Source organism: Chrysemys picta, chromosome 1 (assembly GCF_011386835.1).
Source record: "Chrysemys picta bellii isolate R12L10 chromosome 1, ASM1138683v2, whole genome shotgun sequence".
Classification (NCBI taxonomy): domain Eukaryota; kingdom Metazoa; phylum Chordata; order Testudines; family Emydidae; genus Chrysemys; species Chrysemys picta.
This window is the reverse complement of record NC_088791.1, coordinates 255,683,894-255,700,665: the sequence shown is the minus strand read 5'-3', so window position 1 is coordinate 255,700,665 and position 16,772 is coordinate 255,683,894. Positions and strand designations below refer to the sequence as shown.

At 41.7% G+C, this 16,772-nt stretch overlaps 1 protein-coding gene across 7 annotated transcripts in view; it reads left to right on the top strand.

Moving 5' to 3' along the window:
* Window positions 1–16,772, top strand: part of PCCA (propionyl-CoA carboxylase subunit alpha) — a 387,774-nt gene that overhangs the window by 8,158 nt on the left and 362,844 nt on the right. For all 7 annotated transcript variants that reach the window (XM_065592346.1, XM_042843639.2, XM_024101904.3 and 4 more), the window contains exons 2-4: window positions 2,598–2,675; window positions 4,630–4,677; window positions 4,770–4,838. In XM_065592346.1, coding sequence (XP_065448418.1) covers window positions 2,598–2,675; window positions 4,630–4,677; window positions 4,770–4,838 — 195 coding nt within the window. The remainder of the gene's footprint in view (window positions 1–2,597; window positions 2,676–4,629; window positions 4,678–4,769; window positions 4,839–16,772) is intronic.

Here is a 16,772-nt window from a genome sequence, read left to right as displayed (position 1 = left end):
AGTACAGAATTTGAGTTTGATTCTCTTAGTATTTTCAATACAGGAAAAAGAGGAAGATCATTGTGATTTGTTTAATGTAGAAGCTTTGTAAATGAATTAAGTAATTTTCATAAAAGTAAGATGAAGTTCTTGTCAAAATTTATATTATAATTAAAACAGTTGAATAAGATTTCTTACTTTTTCAGTTCTCTAACTGCATGACAGCTTTCCTCTTCGAATGTTAAAAGGTGTTTTCAATAAATTCCAAGGCCTTAAATACATTTTAATTACCACTGACTGTAACTTTTCCATTTCTTCCCTTCTAATTTGCTTCTCTAGCACAAAAATCTTCTGGCTTCTCCTGTGCCTTCAGAGTTAAATGGCTTGGTATTATGGTGTTTACAAGACAGTTTAGTAGCCTCTCTTTCTAAATTAGCTGTACACACTTGGTTCAGCCACTGTAAACCATCAGAAGCTCTTCTTCCAGTGAATGACATTAACTTGCAAATATTTGGTTGAATGTGTGTGTGAGATTGAGCTCTTGTGGGTTTCCCTACCCTTCTGTAGTAGTGTACAAAAAGAAGATGGTGCCTTTCTGTTCGGGGGTGGTGGTGGTGATGGGAGGAGGCTGTGTGTGTGTCCCCTTCCTCCTCTCCCTCTCTGTCCAGCCAAAATGAGGTGTCCATTCTTCTATTTCACGTGCAGAAGTTAGAATATATGGCCCACTCCTGCACCCATCTACTCTCCCTACTCATGTTCTCTGGTTTGCCCTTTCCAGAATAGAATACAAAATTTTACCTTCTACCCTTCGCATTCTTCCATGTACTTGTCCCACTCTTTGCACAACCCCACTTAATTTGGCCTCCGAATATACTTTATTTTATTTATTTATTCTTCAAGCTTCATTTTTCCTCCTTTTCTCTAGCCCAGTATGTCTGTGTCATGGTCGTGCTCACACTCACTCACTCATCTCCTCATCAGATAGCAGTTCCTTGTGGTACATATATAGAGCTTGGTTATATGGAAAAAACCTAAGGGCAGGCAGTTGGAAAAACTCAACTTGATAGTGCAATTACGTAATTATTTATTACCCTCCACCCCATTTTGTATTTAAATCCTAAGTAATCTTCATGGGTCTAGGGCTCTCTATTTCCTTTGTTTCCTAATCTTTCTCTGTCTGTATTCCATACCGCTTTAGACTGTCCAAGTCACTTTTGCAGTTTGGTTTTGTCCTGCTATGTATTTTTGTTGCTATTTTAATTTTAGTATTGTCTGAACCTGATCATTCTTGTGTGAAAAAACAAATCCCTGGGTGGGTGGGAAGAGTCATGAAGCAGCCAGGTGGGCTTTAGAGAGATGACTGTGAGGGGATGGTGCATGTGTGCCTTAAAAAAAATATATATAATTTTTTTTTAACTCTTTGCCCCTTGGAAGTCTTGGACTGCGCTACAATTAGTGAAGCTTAAGCTATTGGAACAGGAATAGCTCTGCACACTTTCTGGCAGTGCTTTGTGGGCCACAGTCTTTTGCTACCTCCTGTAAGTTAGTCATTCTTGTGTGTGGACATCTTTCACTGCTCATCCAGAATTGCTGCCCGGAGACTCAAAATGACATTTCAAGTAGTCTGACGTACTGGTCAAATAGACTATCAAATCTTTCTACTTCACCAGCTTTAAAGAATACACTTAGAAGTGCTTATAAAGAGTTGTTTGAGGGGAAGCCAATTATTTGGCTTTTGTTATTTTAAACTACATGAAATAGAAAAACTTGGATATTTAAGCTGTGAACTGCTAACAATCCTTTTGTAAACAAATTCCAAAATCATTGAGGATGGACAGATGTGTTGATGGATATATAAGGGAGTAGGACAGTAGATGAAAATGTACTGTCCTTTTAGTTCTGGACACTTCTGGCCAAAATGCTAATTTGAACCTAAGAAAACTTAGTCTTAACCTGGTCCTCTAGTAGTTTCTTAGCCACATAAAATTACTTTTGCCTGCTTTACATGCTTCTGAGGCAGAAACTATAATCCCAGGAGATGCAGCATTTCAGGTCTGAGAAATACTGGCAGACCAGTGTGGTATGTTCAAGCTTCTCTATCAGAACTAAATTCTTTCTAGTTCTCTCTTGTGAGAGGCACTCAATTCTTCTCCCCCCTTTTTAAATTAAAACAAAGCTTCCCCCCCCAACCTAAAATCATAAGGAGAAAAGCTACCCCTTTTTTTTTTTTTTTTTTTTAAAAGGGGGAATGTGGTAGTAAAAGAACATTAAAGGCTTATAACTTTCGGTACTCTTGCAATTTTAACTTTAATCACTGATCGTGCCATGAAGAATCAGTGCTCTTGTTTGGCAATGGAATAAGTGTTAGATCGAATACAATACATAGGGAGAAGTTTTTCATGTCTTGTATTTAATAAAAAACTTTCCTGAAACTTCCTGAATTTTTTTAAAGTTTAAATGTAAAGTTTCAAGTGTGGGTGGTGGTGGTGATGTTGTTTTTTGTTTTTAACTTCCTTGCAGCTTAGCATTACTTGAAGAAAATTATTTTATGTATAAATTATTTTTAATTAACCGAACATCTGTAATTTGAATCCTTATCCCCTCCATGTTTTTTGTAGTGTGCAGCACGCCATTCAAGATGGTGCCTTATAACGTCACGTACATTCTATACAGCTGAATATGATCCCAATGAAAAGGTAAGTTTATAAAATCGCTTGACTATACTGTACCATAAACATTATTTGAAAGCCAAAAGTTAATCATTTCTCCAGTGCTTATGCTAACACTAGTAGTCTTAGTGAGACTGCCTGTCACTAGCAAAACTCCTTAAATGTTGGATTTAAAAAAAAAAAAAAAAAAAAAAAAACTTGCTCTTCAGGCAAATAAATTATCCTTATTCTTGGGAGTGTATTTGCCCATGCCCTGGACATAATGTACATTTCTTTCTATTTTAACATTTAAAATAGTTATTTATACTACACGTAGTCATCATTTTTGAAGAGGTGGAGTCCCCATTTCTTGAGACTCTTTAAAGCTAGATTGGACAAAACACTGCAAATTACTATAGACAGCAACTCTGCATTAGCAGCAGGACATTTAATAAATGTCCTGAACATGTCTTCCAAATCTAATGTTTACAAACAGTTCACATGCTAGGAAGGTATAAAGATGAGACTTTATAGGGCTAGCAGAGAAGAGTTTGAGGAGGTTGCCAGCTTTTTTTTTCTGGCCCACCAATTGACTCAGGAAGTAGCAATCTAGGTCTGCAGCTACTAGCCAAGCAAAACTTTTTCTAATGGGAGGTACATTCACTTGGCTTCCCTCTAAGTAAATCTGCTTGGATGATTGCAAATACTGTGGCTGCATGTGCTCTGGTATTGAGGGGAAAGTATGGCAGCTGTGTTTCACTCTGGGGAATACAAGCCATAGATTTACATGACTGCATAGAAGCAACTGACAAGGGATGACCGCTATATTAGAAAATGAAGGGCAGGGGGAATGGGAGTTGTAGAACAGTTTCTTAAAAATAACTTCATTCTTGGAGAATTTGATCATGAATTTACACTTGCAACATTTCCTACAAGTCTCGACTGTCACTTATTCAAGACTGCTCCTCCCTCTCCCACTATGGTTAATTTCCTCTCTGTCATAAGGATAGCTCTGTATTGGCAGTGAAACAGGGTGCTTAGCTTCCCTCAATCTGTTAATTGGAAGTCCTGTGGGTACATGCAGGGGGTAGTGGGTGTCAATGGAGTTCAAACTCAGTTATCTGAACATTATTTAAAAAAACTGAATCTGACTGAATTTCAAGATCTTCTACTAATTAGAGGGAAATGATCTACTCAGGAAAGACATCACACATTGTTTTTTGAGCAACATGTTGTTTCTTTCTGGATGTAAAATGTGTCCTCTGTAATAGCAGGAACAAGAGTTCAGTGGCTCCTCCTGTTAGTGTGTCTATTGCAGAATTGACTTGCTTTATTTCACATAACTCTACTGGTTTAGCTCCCTTTGTGGCCACTCTTATTTTGGAATAAGTGGCTCTTTTTTTTTTTTTTTTTTTTTTTTTTAATTTGGACTAAACACTTCCCAAAGCGATGTAAGAAACTGAGGCCGGGAGGGGGAGGCACTGCTATATTGAAACAAGTGTTTCCACACCAGGAGACCTAATAGTATAACTACAGTGTCTTAAATTCATACCTTGGCTTACAGTGCTGTAACGTTACTGTGTCGACAGGCCCATATTCTAGTATAACTGTGTCTGCACTGGGAGGGTACTCCCTCTTAATTATGCCAGCGTAGTTAAATTGACAAAACTCCTAAATGTGGACAGAGCCAAAGAGTTCAAGCCTGATCAAACAGCAAATTCCAATTCAGAGTTGGCAAAATTACATGGAAGAAGACCAGTTTGATCACTGTTGATCTGAATTGATTATTCTAACTGAAAGGAAGACCATCAAGATTAGACTGTGGTATGAACGAAGGGTTTTTTTTTTTTTTTTTTTTTTTTTTTTTTTTTTTTTTTTCTTCTAATTTACACAAGGCCCACCTCAGTTAAAAAAAAAAAAATCTGGAGTGTTTGGTTTTTTAGTTATATTTGTCTTTAAAAAGAAAAATGTTGATTCGTCAATATCTATCTTCCTCCTTCAGACATTTGAGAAACTCCTTATTGCCAACAGAGGAGAGATTGCATGCAGGGTAAGTTATAACTTTAAAGCATTTATCATTCTTGAACTTTTTTGCTATAAGATTACTTAAATACTGAAAACTCTCTCTTTTTAAATAAATAGGTGATTAAAACATGCAAGAAGATGGGCATTAAAACTGTTGCTATACATAGTGATGTTGATTCCAGTGCTGTAAGTATTGTCGTTTTTTTTTTTTTTTTTTTTTTTTTAAAGCTTCTTGCTGAACAGCAAAGGAATTAAAGTGTTGCACCACCTGGCAATGTGACACCTAACCTTTAGGCACCTAGGAAATCTCTGGAATCCACAAAGCCTGAATTAGGTGCTTAGGCTCCATATGCAATGCATGGGGAGCAGGTAGTGTAAACCTGGCCTAATACAGCAAAAGTAAAGTATCCTACACTAGTTTAGGTAATAACTTTATTACAGAGGAAGAGGTAGCAAGTGGATAGCTTTTTTTTTTATTTGACTCTGACCAACTGGAAATAGTAGGTAACTAGTAACAGTGTTTGTAAAAGGAGTTTATACAAATGGGGAAGGGAGAATGAAGCAGTATAAGAATGATGGAAGCGAAAGTTGGGTTTCCAAGAGGTAGGTAGGCTAACGGGAAAGTCTTCTGTGGGGTGAAATTATGGGGAAAAAGTTGGTGTTCCTTTATTTAAAAAAAATTGTCAAGGACTGTTGAAAATCATTCCAGGGGACTGAATGTCTGAGTGCTGATAATGGCGTAAATCTATCTTTGGTACTTATAGCCCCATTGCCATCGTATCGGAGCACCTCACAGTCTCTACTATAGTTCTCCTCTCAACATCTCTTGGGAGGTAGGGTGTACTCTTCCCCATTTTTGTAGATGGGGGAACTGAGGCACAGAATTTAAGGGCTTATCTACACAGTGCCACAACCAGATTAGAGGTGTGAATTGTAGAGCTCTCTGACTGCCCGTGTAATACCCTACTGGCATAAACTTAAAGGTACCTACTTCATGTTAACATAGTCTTGTTTGTTCACACTGATGTAGTCCCTATTTCAAAGTATCTTTAAGTTTACGGCAGCAGGGTCTGCATGGAGCATTTAGAGTGCATCACTTCAGGGCACTCTGCAATTCATACCCTTGTAGTCCGGACCAGCCACTAACGACTTGCCTGAGGTCACACATGAAGACTGTAGGAGAGCAGGGGGTTGACCCTGGGTTTCAAAACCCAGGTTAGAGTCTAAACCCCTGGATGGTCCTACTGGATCTTTTGTCCCTGAGAAGAATAGAGTACCTTCATAACCTCTGGCTGAAATTCAGTCCAGGCCAGTGGTAATTGGAAGATATTGCTGTTCAGTGTACTGTGAAATGAGTTTTTGGTCTCTTGTTTAGTTCCTAGTGGGCAGGTGTCAGTGTCAGTTATCAGTAAATGGTGCTTTTGCCGGTTTAGTTGGAAGCCAAGGATTAAGTGGGTGCAGTTAATAGCCTACTGTTTCACTAGGGTATGCCTACACCGCAGCAGGGAGCATGCCTGCTAAGTATAGAGGAGTATGGGAAAATGAGTTAGTTAGCATGAAGATAAGTTTGAGATGGTAAGATGGGAAAATTGAAGCTAGTAAGGCCATAACCCAGAGTTATGTTGTAGCTATATTTTGATTATAACTGGGTTTAGCACAGTTTTTAGTGAGTGTTTTTGAGAATTGTGTAATTTTTTTTTTTTTTATAAATTATTAAAATGCTGTCTGTATTGATAACATGGGAAGGGTATTGGTGCAGAAGTTAGTTTAAACTATGTATAATGTAAAAAGCCAATAAAGAGGTGGCAGAAATGTGAACATGGTAATGTATAGGTTTAATGTTAATTAGCATTATAAGAGGAGTAGTTTTGCTAAATTGTGGAAAACTCTAGTTAATACCCAAAAGTATATAATTAAGGGCAAGTTTACACTACAGCTCTGCTGGCCTAGTGCGGATGTGGATAGCGTGAAACTTGCATCACTTAGGGTGGGGGCTTTTTCACATCCCTGAGCAACGTAAGTTAGATCAACTTAAGCGGCAATAAGAACCAGGAGTTCTTGTGGCACCTTAGAGACTAACAAATTTGAGCATAAGCTTTCGTGGGCTAAAACCCATTTCATCGGATGCATGCAGTGGGAAATACAGTAGGAAGATATATACACACACACACACACACAGAGAACATGAAAAAAATGAGTGTCATACACACTATAACAATACTAATCAATTAAGGTGGGCTATTAGCAGCAGGAGGAAAATTCTTTTGTAGTGATAATCATTTCCAACAGTTGACAAGAAGGTGTGAGTAACAGTAGGGGAAAAAATTAGTATGGGGAAATAGTTTTTACTTTGTGTAATGGCCCATCCACTTCCAGTCTTTATTCAAGCCTAATTTAATGGTGTCCAGTTTGCAAATTAATTCCAATTCTGCAGTTTCTTGTTGGAGTCTGTTTGTGAAGTTGTTTTTGGTTGGAGAATTGCGATTTTTAGATCTGTCATTGAGTGACCAGGGAGGTTGAAGTGTTCTCTGACTGGTTTTTGAATGTTGTAATTCTTGATGTCTGATTTGTGTCCATTTATTCTTTTGCGTAGAGACAGTCCGGTTTGGCCAATGCCCGAGTGGCATTGCTGGCACATGATGGCATATATCACATTGGTAGATGTGCAGGTGAACAAGCCTCTGATAGTGTGGCTGATGTGATTAGGTCCTATGATGGTGTCCCTTGAATAGATATGTGGACAGAGTTGGCAATGGGCTTTGTTGCAAGGATAGGTTCCTGGGTTAGTGTTTTTGGTGTGTGGTTGCTGGTGAGTATTTGCTTCAGGTTGGGGGGCTGTCTGTAAGCAAGGACTGGCCTGTCTCCCAATATCTGTGAGAGTAAAGGATCGTCCTTCAGGATAGGTTGATGCGCTGAAGAGGTTTTAGTTGAGGGCTGAAGGTGACGGCTAGCGGTGTTCTGTTACTTTCTTTGTTGGGCCTGTCCTGGAGTAAGTGACTTCTGGGTATTCTTCTGGCTCTGTCAATCTGTTTCTTCACTTCAGCAGGTGGGTATTGTTGTTTTAAGAATGCTTGATAGAGATCTTGTAGGTGTTTGTCTCTGTCTGAGGGATTGGCAGAAATGTGGTTGTATCTTAGAGCTTGGCTATAGACATTGGATCGTGTGGTGTGGTCTGGATTAAAGCTGGAAGCATGTAAACAAGTATAGCAGTCAGTAGGTTTCTGGTATAGGGTGGTGTTTATGTGACCATTGCTTATTAGCACTGTAGTGTCCAGGAAGTGGATCTCTTGTGTGGACTGGTCCAGGCTGAGGTTGATGGTGGGATGGAAATTGTTGAAATCCATGGTGGAATTCCTCAAGGGCTTCTTTCCCATTGGTCCAGATGATGAAGATGTCATCAATGTAGCGCAAGTAGAGTAGGCGCATTAGGGGACGAGAGCTGAGGAAGCGTTGTTCTAAGTCAGCCATAAAAATGTTGGCATACTGTGGGGCCATGTGGCTACCCATAGCAGTGCCATTGACTTGAAGGTATACATTGTCCTCACCCACAACTATTTCACATTTGGGGACAAAGTCACAAAGTTTACCCACCAGGTTTGCCGTGACATTATCGGGGATACTGTTCCTGACTGCTTTTAGTCCATCTTTGTGTGGAATGTTGGTGTAGATGGCTTCTATATTCTATATCTATAGTGGCCAGGATAGTGTTTTCTGGAAGATCACCAATGGATTGTAGTTTCCTCAGGAAGTCAGTGGTGTCTCGAAGATAGCTGGGAGTGCTGGTAGCGTAGGGCCTGAGGAGAGAGTCTACATAACCAGACAATCCTGCTGTCAGGGTGCCAATGCCTGAGATGATGGTGCATCCAGGGTTTCCAGGTTTGTGGATGTTGGGTAGCAGATAGAATTCCCCTGCTCAGGGTTCTAGGGGTGTGTCTGTGCAGATTTGTTCCTGTGCTTTTTCAGGGAGTTTCTTGAGCAAATGGTGTAGTTTCTTTTGGTAACCCCCAGTGGGATCAGAGGGTAATGGCCTGTAGAATGTGGTGTTAGAGAGCTGCCTAGTAGCCTCTCGTTCATATTCTGACCTAGTCATGATGACAGCATCTCCTTTGTCAGCCTTTTTGATTATGATGCCAGAGTTGTTCCTGAGGCTGTGGATGGTGGTGTGTTCTGCACGGCTGAGGTTATGGGGCAAGTGATACTGCTGTGGAAAAGCAGCATAGACCTGCCCTCAGTTACAGGATTATAAGGCTATACTTCATTCTGTTGTCAGTGGACTGATCACCCATTGATACACCATTCTATCTTTGAATGTGAGTATAATTGTAGTACCTGGTAATTGTCTGCCTGTCTGCTTACCTAATCATTTTTCTTTAGAATAAAGTTTGGCTCTATCAATCAGAGTATCATCCAGGGTTCTCTACTATATTAAATTAACTGACTGACTGTAATGGTCTCCACTTAGGGTCTGGTTGGAAAGCCCACGGCCACAACCCTGGACTGCCAAGGGGGTTGTGGGGCGGGAAGCCTGAGCCCTCCCACTCTACTGGGCTCTGACCCAGGGCCCTTTTAGCTACCACTAACCTGGCAACCAAGTCTACTTAAGGCTGTCCTCCCTAGGCCTCTTCCAGTTGTCCTCCCTTAGGGTCACCTCAGTCCAAGGCCTTCGCCTGATGGGAAAATCCAAATCTCAATGAAGCAAGAGGGAGTTGCCACTGTCCAGGGCCACAGAATACTTCCCTCTCTGCTTGTCTCTGTGGAGGGTCCTCCCTTTCCTCATGGAGGGCCCCTTTGGGCAGCTGCGTCAGAGCCTTTAGGTTTCGCTCTGCTCTGCTGGAGTTGTGGGCTGCAGATCTGCTCACCTTCAGCATGGCTCGCCAACTGAGATAATTTGCTACCTTTAATTCCTCCAGCAGATGGAGCATTTGTTGCAGGTGTCGAGGGGCGGGGCTGGCTGAGCCCAAAATGAGCACTTTAGCCCTTGTTGCTCAATGTGGGGTTTGTACACCCCAACACACAGAACTAGAGGCTTGAACCGAAAAACTGATTGGGAAAGCTAAGGCACAATAAACCTATTGAATATTAATTGGGAACATATAAAATTCCAGCAAAGTTCTGAACCACACTAATAGGGGAGAATGGGGAAAGAAGGAAAGAGAGGCAGAAGTAAGAATGAAAAGCTTAAAGAATGTCTGGATGTATTCAAATAATTTTGCTGTGATAACATGGGGTGTGTTGAATGAAATGAAGTAGTATCAAAGACATTTGGGGTATGTTTACACTGCACTAAAAAAACCCCACGGTACCAAGTCTTAGAGCCTGGGTCAATTAGCTCAGGCTGTGGGGCTAAAAATTGCAAGGTAGATGTTCAGACTCTGGATGGAGTTCGAGCTCTGTGACCCTGTGTGTGTGGGGTGGGGGGGGAGGAGGGGGTGTTGGTGGTGGAAGGAAGGAAGGGTTACAGAGCTTGGGCTAGCTGAATGTCTACATCAGTGGTTTTCAAAGCCAGTCCGCTGCTTGTTCAGGGAAAGCCCCTGGCGGGCCGGGCTGGTTTGTTTACTTGCCGCGTCCGCAGGTTTGGCCGATCGTGGCTCCCACTGGCTGCGGTTTGCCGCTCCAGGCCAATGGGGGCTGTGGGAAGCGGCACGGGCTGAGAGATGTGCTGGCCACCCTTCCCGCAGCCCTCCTCGACCTGGAGCGGCGAACCGCGGCCAGTGGGAGCCGCGATCAGCCAAACTTGCAGACGCAGCAGGTAAACAAACCGGCCCCGTCCACCAGAGACTTTTCCCTGAACAAGTGGCTGACCAGCTTTGAGAACCACTGGTCTATACTGCAATTTTTAGCTTGGTAAGCCCAAGTCAACTGAGCCAGGCCAGCTGCAGCTGTGCCACAGGGTTTTTATTGTAGTGTAGATGGCATCTAAATGGCATTTTGGTTCATGGAGGACAGATGAGGCCCTGCAAGACTACAAAAGGGTAAACATAGTGTCTACTTAAGTACCTAGGGAACTAAAGACTAATAAATATAACTGTAGCATTTAATGAATTATTGTAGCTATTTAATAAGCAGCTTAAAAACACCTAAAGGAAAGCAGATGAATAATGTGGATTCCTTAAAAGAAACAGTACTGAAACAACAAAGTTTTAAATCTGGTTGTATTTTTTGTAAGTATAATGGATAACCGGTTTAAACAAAACATCTATTTGGGGGGGGGACCCCTATGCATTGGAAAACTAAAGACATGATTTGTTATTTCCACCATGTTTCCTTTATTCACTATCAGTCAAATATTCCTTTCTTGAGAGAGAATTCTAGAATTCAGTCCTCTAATTATTCCGGTTTGTGTACACAAATTGGAGGGGAAGGGGGTGAGTGTGCATGAGCCAGGTTTAGATAATGTAGGTAGAGTCCAGATGCTAGACTGTACCAGCACATCCTTTAACACAGCATGGAGCCACTCTTATTTCCATGCTATCTACAGTAGTGTTTCTACCCTTGGTACTATTTAGTGTAGCTGAACTGGTGTTGGTCATGGGGTCTGATCCAACGCCTGTTAAAGGAAAGTGTTCTACTGGACTTCAGCTTCAGTGGGCTTTGGATCAGACCCCTAATGTCTGCTTACAAGCAGACAAGACTCATTTATCTAACCACAGGTCACTGCAAAGGAGTCGGGAGCCTTTCCTGTTTCCTATGTTTGAGGGTTAGGGGACTCGGAGGTCTCTTTCCTTTCCTTCTCTTTTCTCCTCCCCCCCCCCCCCAGGCTACCACTACAAGACCTCCTGCATTGAGATAATGACCATCCTAGGCAGCTGTCACAAAACAAAACGAAACCAACAAAACGCCTATTTGGTGGAGGGGAGACCCATGTTGTGCACAGAGGAGTGGCTGCCCAATGTGAGGTGAAACCAGGGTGGCCGAGAGGATTCAGGCCAGCAGCCACCTCCAGTCTCCTGCCAAAATTAATGGGGGTGTGGATTAGTAAGGAGGGATGGGTTACCCCAATATTTAGGACTAAATATTTAGGTTACTTTCTCTAAACATTTGAGTCCCCCAAATTGGAGAAGTTTAAATTCCATATTCCCAAATTAAACTACATTAAGTGAATGCATCATACTGGGTATTGTAATCTGACTGACTTGACTGTAACTAATAGCATCTCAAATTTTGCTTTGACAAGTTTAAGTTAATATTCACTCTAGATTTGACATTCAAAACTATAGCTAGTGAAATAATTTTTATGAACTAACTTTCCTGGCTCCAAGTGAGAGTCTTTACAGTAAGATGTAACAGGAGCGATTGGTTGTAGGACTGGGAATTCTGGTAACCTGTGTTCCCTGTAAGCTGTGTGGTTGCACGGCTGCCCAAAAGTCAATCAAGTGCCGCGCACTTGATTAGCAGAACCGCACACGTCTGGTGGCATGTGTTCAGGTGCCCCTCCCCCATTGCTCTGCAGCCACATTGCTCCTGCCCTCTGCCTTGGAGCCCCTGGTCAGCTGCTCCTGGGACCCTCCTGCTTAACGTGCAGAGCGGGGGGAGGATGAGGGTCACTGATGTCAGGGTGTTTGTCTCCCCACTGCCCATGTACCCTATCTCCGTGGAGTAGGGAAGGGTGGACAGGGCTCAGGAGCAGGACAGAGCTGCTGTGGTCTGAACAATGAGCCTTCTGGTGAGTGCCTTAAAGAGACAGCGCATGGTCTCTCATAGACTTCCCCAGCAGCCAGCACGCGTGCACTCCCTCTCCCACACCCATCCACACACAGTGTCTTTCTGTCTCTCTAACACTCACCTCCCAGCACATACTAGTTGTTGTTGTTACTTCTTGGTACTTCCTGCAATGCACACACATTCCCTGTAACTTTATTCTTTCAAAGTGCTGTTATTAGTTTTTTGACTGGTCTGTGCAGTTCATCATTTTATTTCTCTCTGATGCCTAAAATTCTTTGAGTAGTGAGTTCTAAAATGCCTAACCTGTCGTGGCTGGAGTAATTATCCCTATGGTAACTTTTTAAAAATGTATATCTAGATTTTTTGTTGGGAGGGGTGTGTGTGTGAGTGACTGTATGTGCGCGCGCTGGCTGCTGGGGAAGTCTACGAGAGACTGTACGCTGTCTCTTTAAGGCACTCACCAATAGGCTCATTGTTCAGACCACAGCAGCACCGTCCTGCTCCTGAGCCCTGTCCCCTGCCCCCCACTTTGCAGAGATGGGGTACATGGACAGAGGGGAGGGGGAAACCCTGACTAGAGTGCTCCTCCTCCCTTCCACCCCTTCCCCCCCCTCTGCACGTTAAGCAGGAGGGTTCTGGGAGCAGCTGACCAGGGGCTCCAAAGCAGAGGGCAGGAGGAATGCGGCTGCAGAGCAGCCGGGGGAGGAGCACCTGAACACACGGCATCGGATGTACCGGGCTCTGCTAATCAAGTAGACGGCACTTGGGTGGCCGTGCGACCGCGCAGCTTAGAGAGAACACAGCTTCCAGCCATCATCAATTAAGGGAAATAAGGTTAGCTTTACACGTACCATGAGGATGAAAATACTAGAGAGAATATGTCCAGAATGAAACAGGAAACAAAATAAAGGATGACTGTAAATTTAACTGAGAATATACTGCTTTAAAATAATTCCATAAATAGAGAAGTAACAGAAGTGGAATTTAGAAAGTCACAAAGACCTTGACAATATAGCTGCTAAGGAACAGGCAAAGGATATTGCTGGCTATGGGAATTTGAAATATATACTGAGTAGTAGGTCATGATACACACTCTATGGTCTTAAAACACTTGGCTAACGTTTTAACTACCAGCAGTTATTTGAAGAAGCCCAGGAAATATTTAATTGTGAATTACTTGAATGCAGTATAAGCACATGAAAAGTACAACTGGAGAGAAGATTCATTTTGCCACTTGGATAATACAAAATTGGGCCAGTGGGATTTTTTAATTAAAAACAAACAAAAAGAACCCTGAAATAAACCAAAAAGTTGCTGCATTTGACTGAGAATAAACAAAGATGTTTCAGCCCCAAAGCAATCTTATTTTTTAAAAAAGTGCTTGAAAATAGGGATTTAGGCTGAAAGTACCCCCTCAACCATAGGTATAGCCTTGCTAGAGTAAACACTATATAGAGAAGCTAAAGAAATATTGTAATGCCTAACATAATGAGCTAAAAGCTCCTGATAAATGAACAGGCTTACACTAATTAGATCTGAACAAAAGAAGATATAGCATAAAGCAGTGAACTAAATATAATTTTATTTGGCATTTTTAACACAGCAGGGATTCTATAGCCGTAGAATGTAATGAACTATAAATGACTAAAAAAAATCCCATGGGAAAGTCATGTAAGTCACTGGAAATCTGTGAAGTAAAAGATGACTAGTTATACCTTAATATAGGCTAGTTATTGATATTGGTCTTTTTTTTCAGTTGAAGTGAGGACTCCAGGTGTGATCTGATTTTGTATCAGTGTGCTAAAACTCAAACATTTTTTCATGTTCATAACTCTGTGGATTGGATATTTATATCTACCGGACACTAAAACATACTTTCCCTTGAGCAAAACTAAAACTGACAAAATATACATGCCAGAGTTGTTTCTAAATTTACAAATAATTTGCTTGTATCAAAGCAGTTGCACTGGATTCAAATGTACTGTAGGGAAAACTCCTGCAATGGTATAGAGGGATGGAAGGAGAAACTGGATGATTTAAAACTGTATGTAACTTCTCTGACTGTCTTGTGGCTTTTTTGAAATTCAGTAAATTTCAAAATAATTTAGACAATTAAATGACTCCTTTGGAAGGCTATACACAGTATTTTAAAAATGTTAACTTCTAATCTAGAACCAGGTAACTCAGTCACGTATATTTGTCCTGAGTAGTCCACTCTTTTGAAGAAGCACTGTGATTGCTTCTAGTTTTGTTGATGGTTACCATGCAATTAAAAGGGATACTGTCAAACCTGTATTCCTGACTTCTTAATTCTACTTTGGCAAAAGTAAATAACTCAAATGTGAGAGTAGAGTTGGTTAATTATTTGAATTCAGACTATTAATCTTCCCACTTTGGAAATACTTGCCATTTGTTTCTCACTTTCTAAAAAATGGAAGCTAACACAAAGTATGCTGTTAAGTGTCCAGTTTCTATAAAGTATACAAATATAGAGGCCTAATAGTAAACAGGCTGCAGACAAACCACAAAACAAAGGCAAACTTAAAACATACCTGCCTCAAAATACACACAAGATCCCTTCCTTTGAATGTAACAATATAGAAATGTAAATATCTTGATGGCACAGAGTATTCCAATGTATATCCAGGAGGAGGATATTCTGGAACTTTGGGCTTGGTTATTACAGCGAGGGGTAGGCATGTGGGCATCAAGATGCCAATATGGGAGAATCTGCCCACCACAACATAATCTCAAAGGGGGGCAGTTCCACATCATAGGCACTGTGGTGAGATGGAGAATGTTTATTCAATTTATGAATTCTGGTTGCTATTATAAGATTAAGAAAATTGCTGTATCATTGAATACATATGTGCTTATGGTTTCCACCCTTGTTGACAAGAACTGTCTGTCAGCCCTCCCAGACCAGGTACAACAGGGGTCTTTAGTACTCCACTAACTCCCATTCAGGTGGAAACACCTTGAGACAATGGATTAGCTCAAGCCTAAAAGAAGCTGTTTTATCCTACTTCTCTGCAAGGGGCTGGGGAAGTTAGGAGAGTGGAAAATTCTCAAACAGGATAAAGGGACTGGTGACAAAGCAAGGGCTTAAGAAGGACTCAGCGGGAAGCCTTTGGACATAGTTACAAAGTTTTGGGCAGGAGAGGCAAAGAGACAAGCAGGCTCTTTTTTTTGTAGCTGGGGGGCAGGGGCCCAGTTTAGCTATGGGACCAACCAAAGTCAAAGCAAACTGACCTGGAAAGGGGGTGGGGCCTCCATGGTTGAGAAGAGAACCCATGTGATACAGAAGAAGGATCCTGGATGTCCCCAGAGGTCTCTGATCCCAGCCCAAAGAATGCTCTGGAGGGAAATGCATGTAGGGTTTAATACTTTTGTAGAGAGTTGCAGTTCTTGTGGTTTTAAGTAAAGAACAATGGTGTGTTAGAACTCTGTGCTCTGTGTGTGTGTGTGTGTGTGTGTGTGTGTGTGTGTGTGTGACACCTACTACATACCTTTTGAAGAGCTAACCTCTGAATTCCAAGAATCCATATGGCTGGAACTCAGGGAGAGAGTGTGTTTAAGCTGCGGAGGAGTCTGAGGATCAGCACTGATCCCGGGGCTGGGTAGTTGGACCATGAGGTCCCAGCTCTCAGAGCAGGTGCTAGACAGAGGATCAGTACCCCAAAATTGTGCCTAGATGCCCCACACCAGGGCCAGTGCCTGGCTCAGTTCAGATTCTGGAGGATTTAAGCACATGGGGCCAGAGTTGTGGGTCCCCTTGTAGCAGTCTAGTGAGTGTCCATTTGGGGGAGCACTATTAGTTCTGTGCCACACTGCTATGAATAGGTGTGGTCAGCAGTTCCAGTTCAGTGGCTGCAGTTGCCATGGTGGTATCCTAAGGCAGCAGTTCCTCCCTTAGGTTGGCTTTGTATTGCTTAAGGTTTTACATACTAATAGTAAGGCCATGAATGCACCTGTTTGGTAAAGTCCTTTTTAAAACCGTTCCATCTATGGTACTGTGAAGAGCAAGAGTTGAAATTCATAAACAGCTCTCTGAATCTTCAGGTAGGCTTAGAAAATATGTCTGCCCACTTAACACTGTCTTGTTACACCCAACAACCAGTTTAAGTTGTGTCTATTTTCCTGCCTATTGGAGAGATGATCTCCTTTTGTGTATTGTCTGTCTGTAGAGAAAATGATTTTGATACATTCAGTTCTGATAGTCACTATGTGGTGCATTTCTGCTCAGGTGGATGGAAACAGAATGAACATCAAGATGTCCATGAGGCAGAGTGTATTACACAGCTTCTTGAATTAATTATTGAAAATTTTTGAACACAGTGGGGTACCTCCTAACTGGATGAAGTGCTGATACCTAGAGAGTTCAAGGAATTCATTTATATTGTGTGAAGTTTGTTGCATTCTTACTGCTCTTGTTTATGCCCCATGTGATAAATTTTC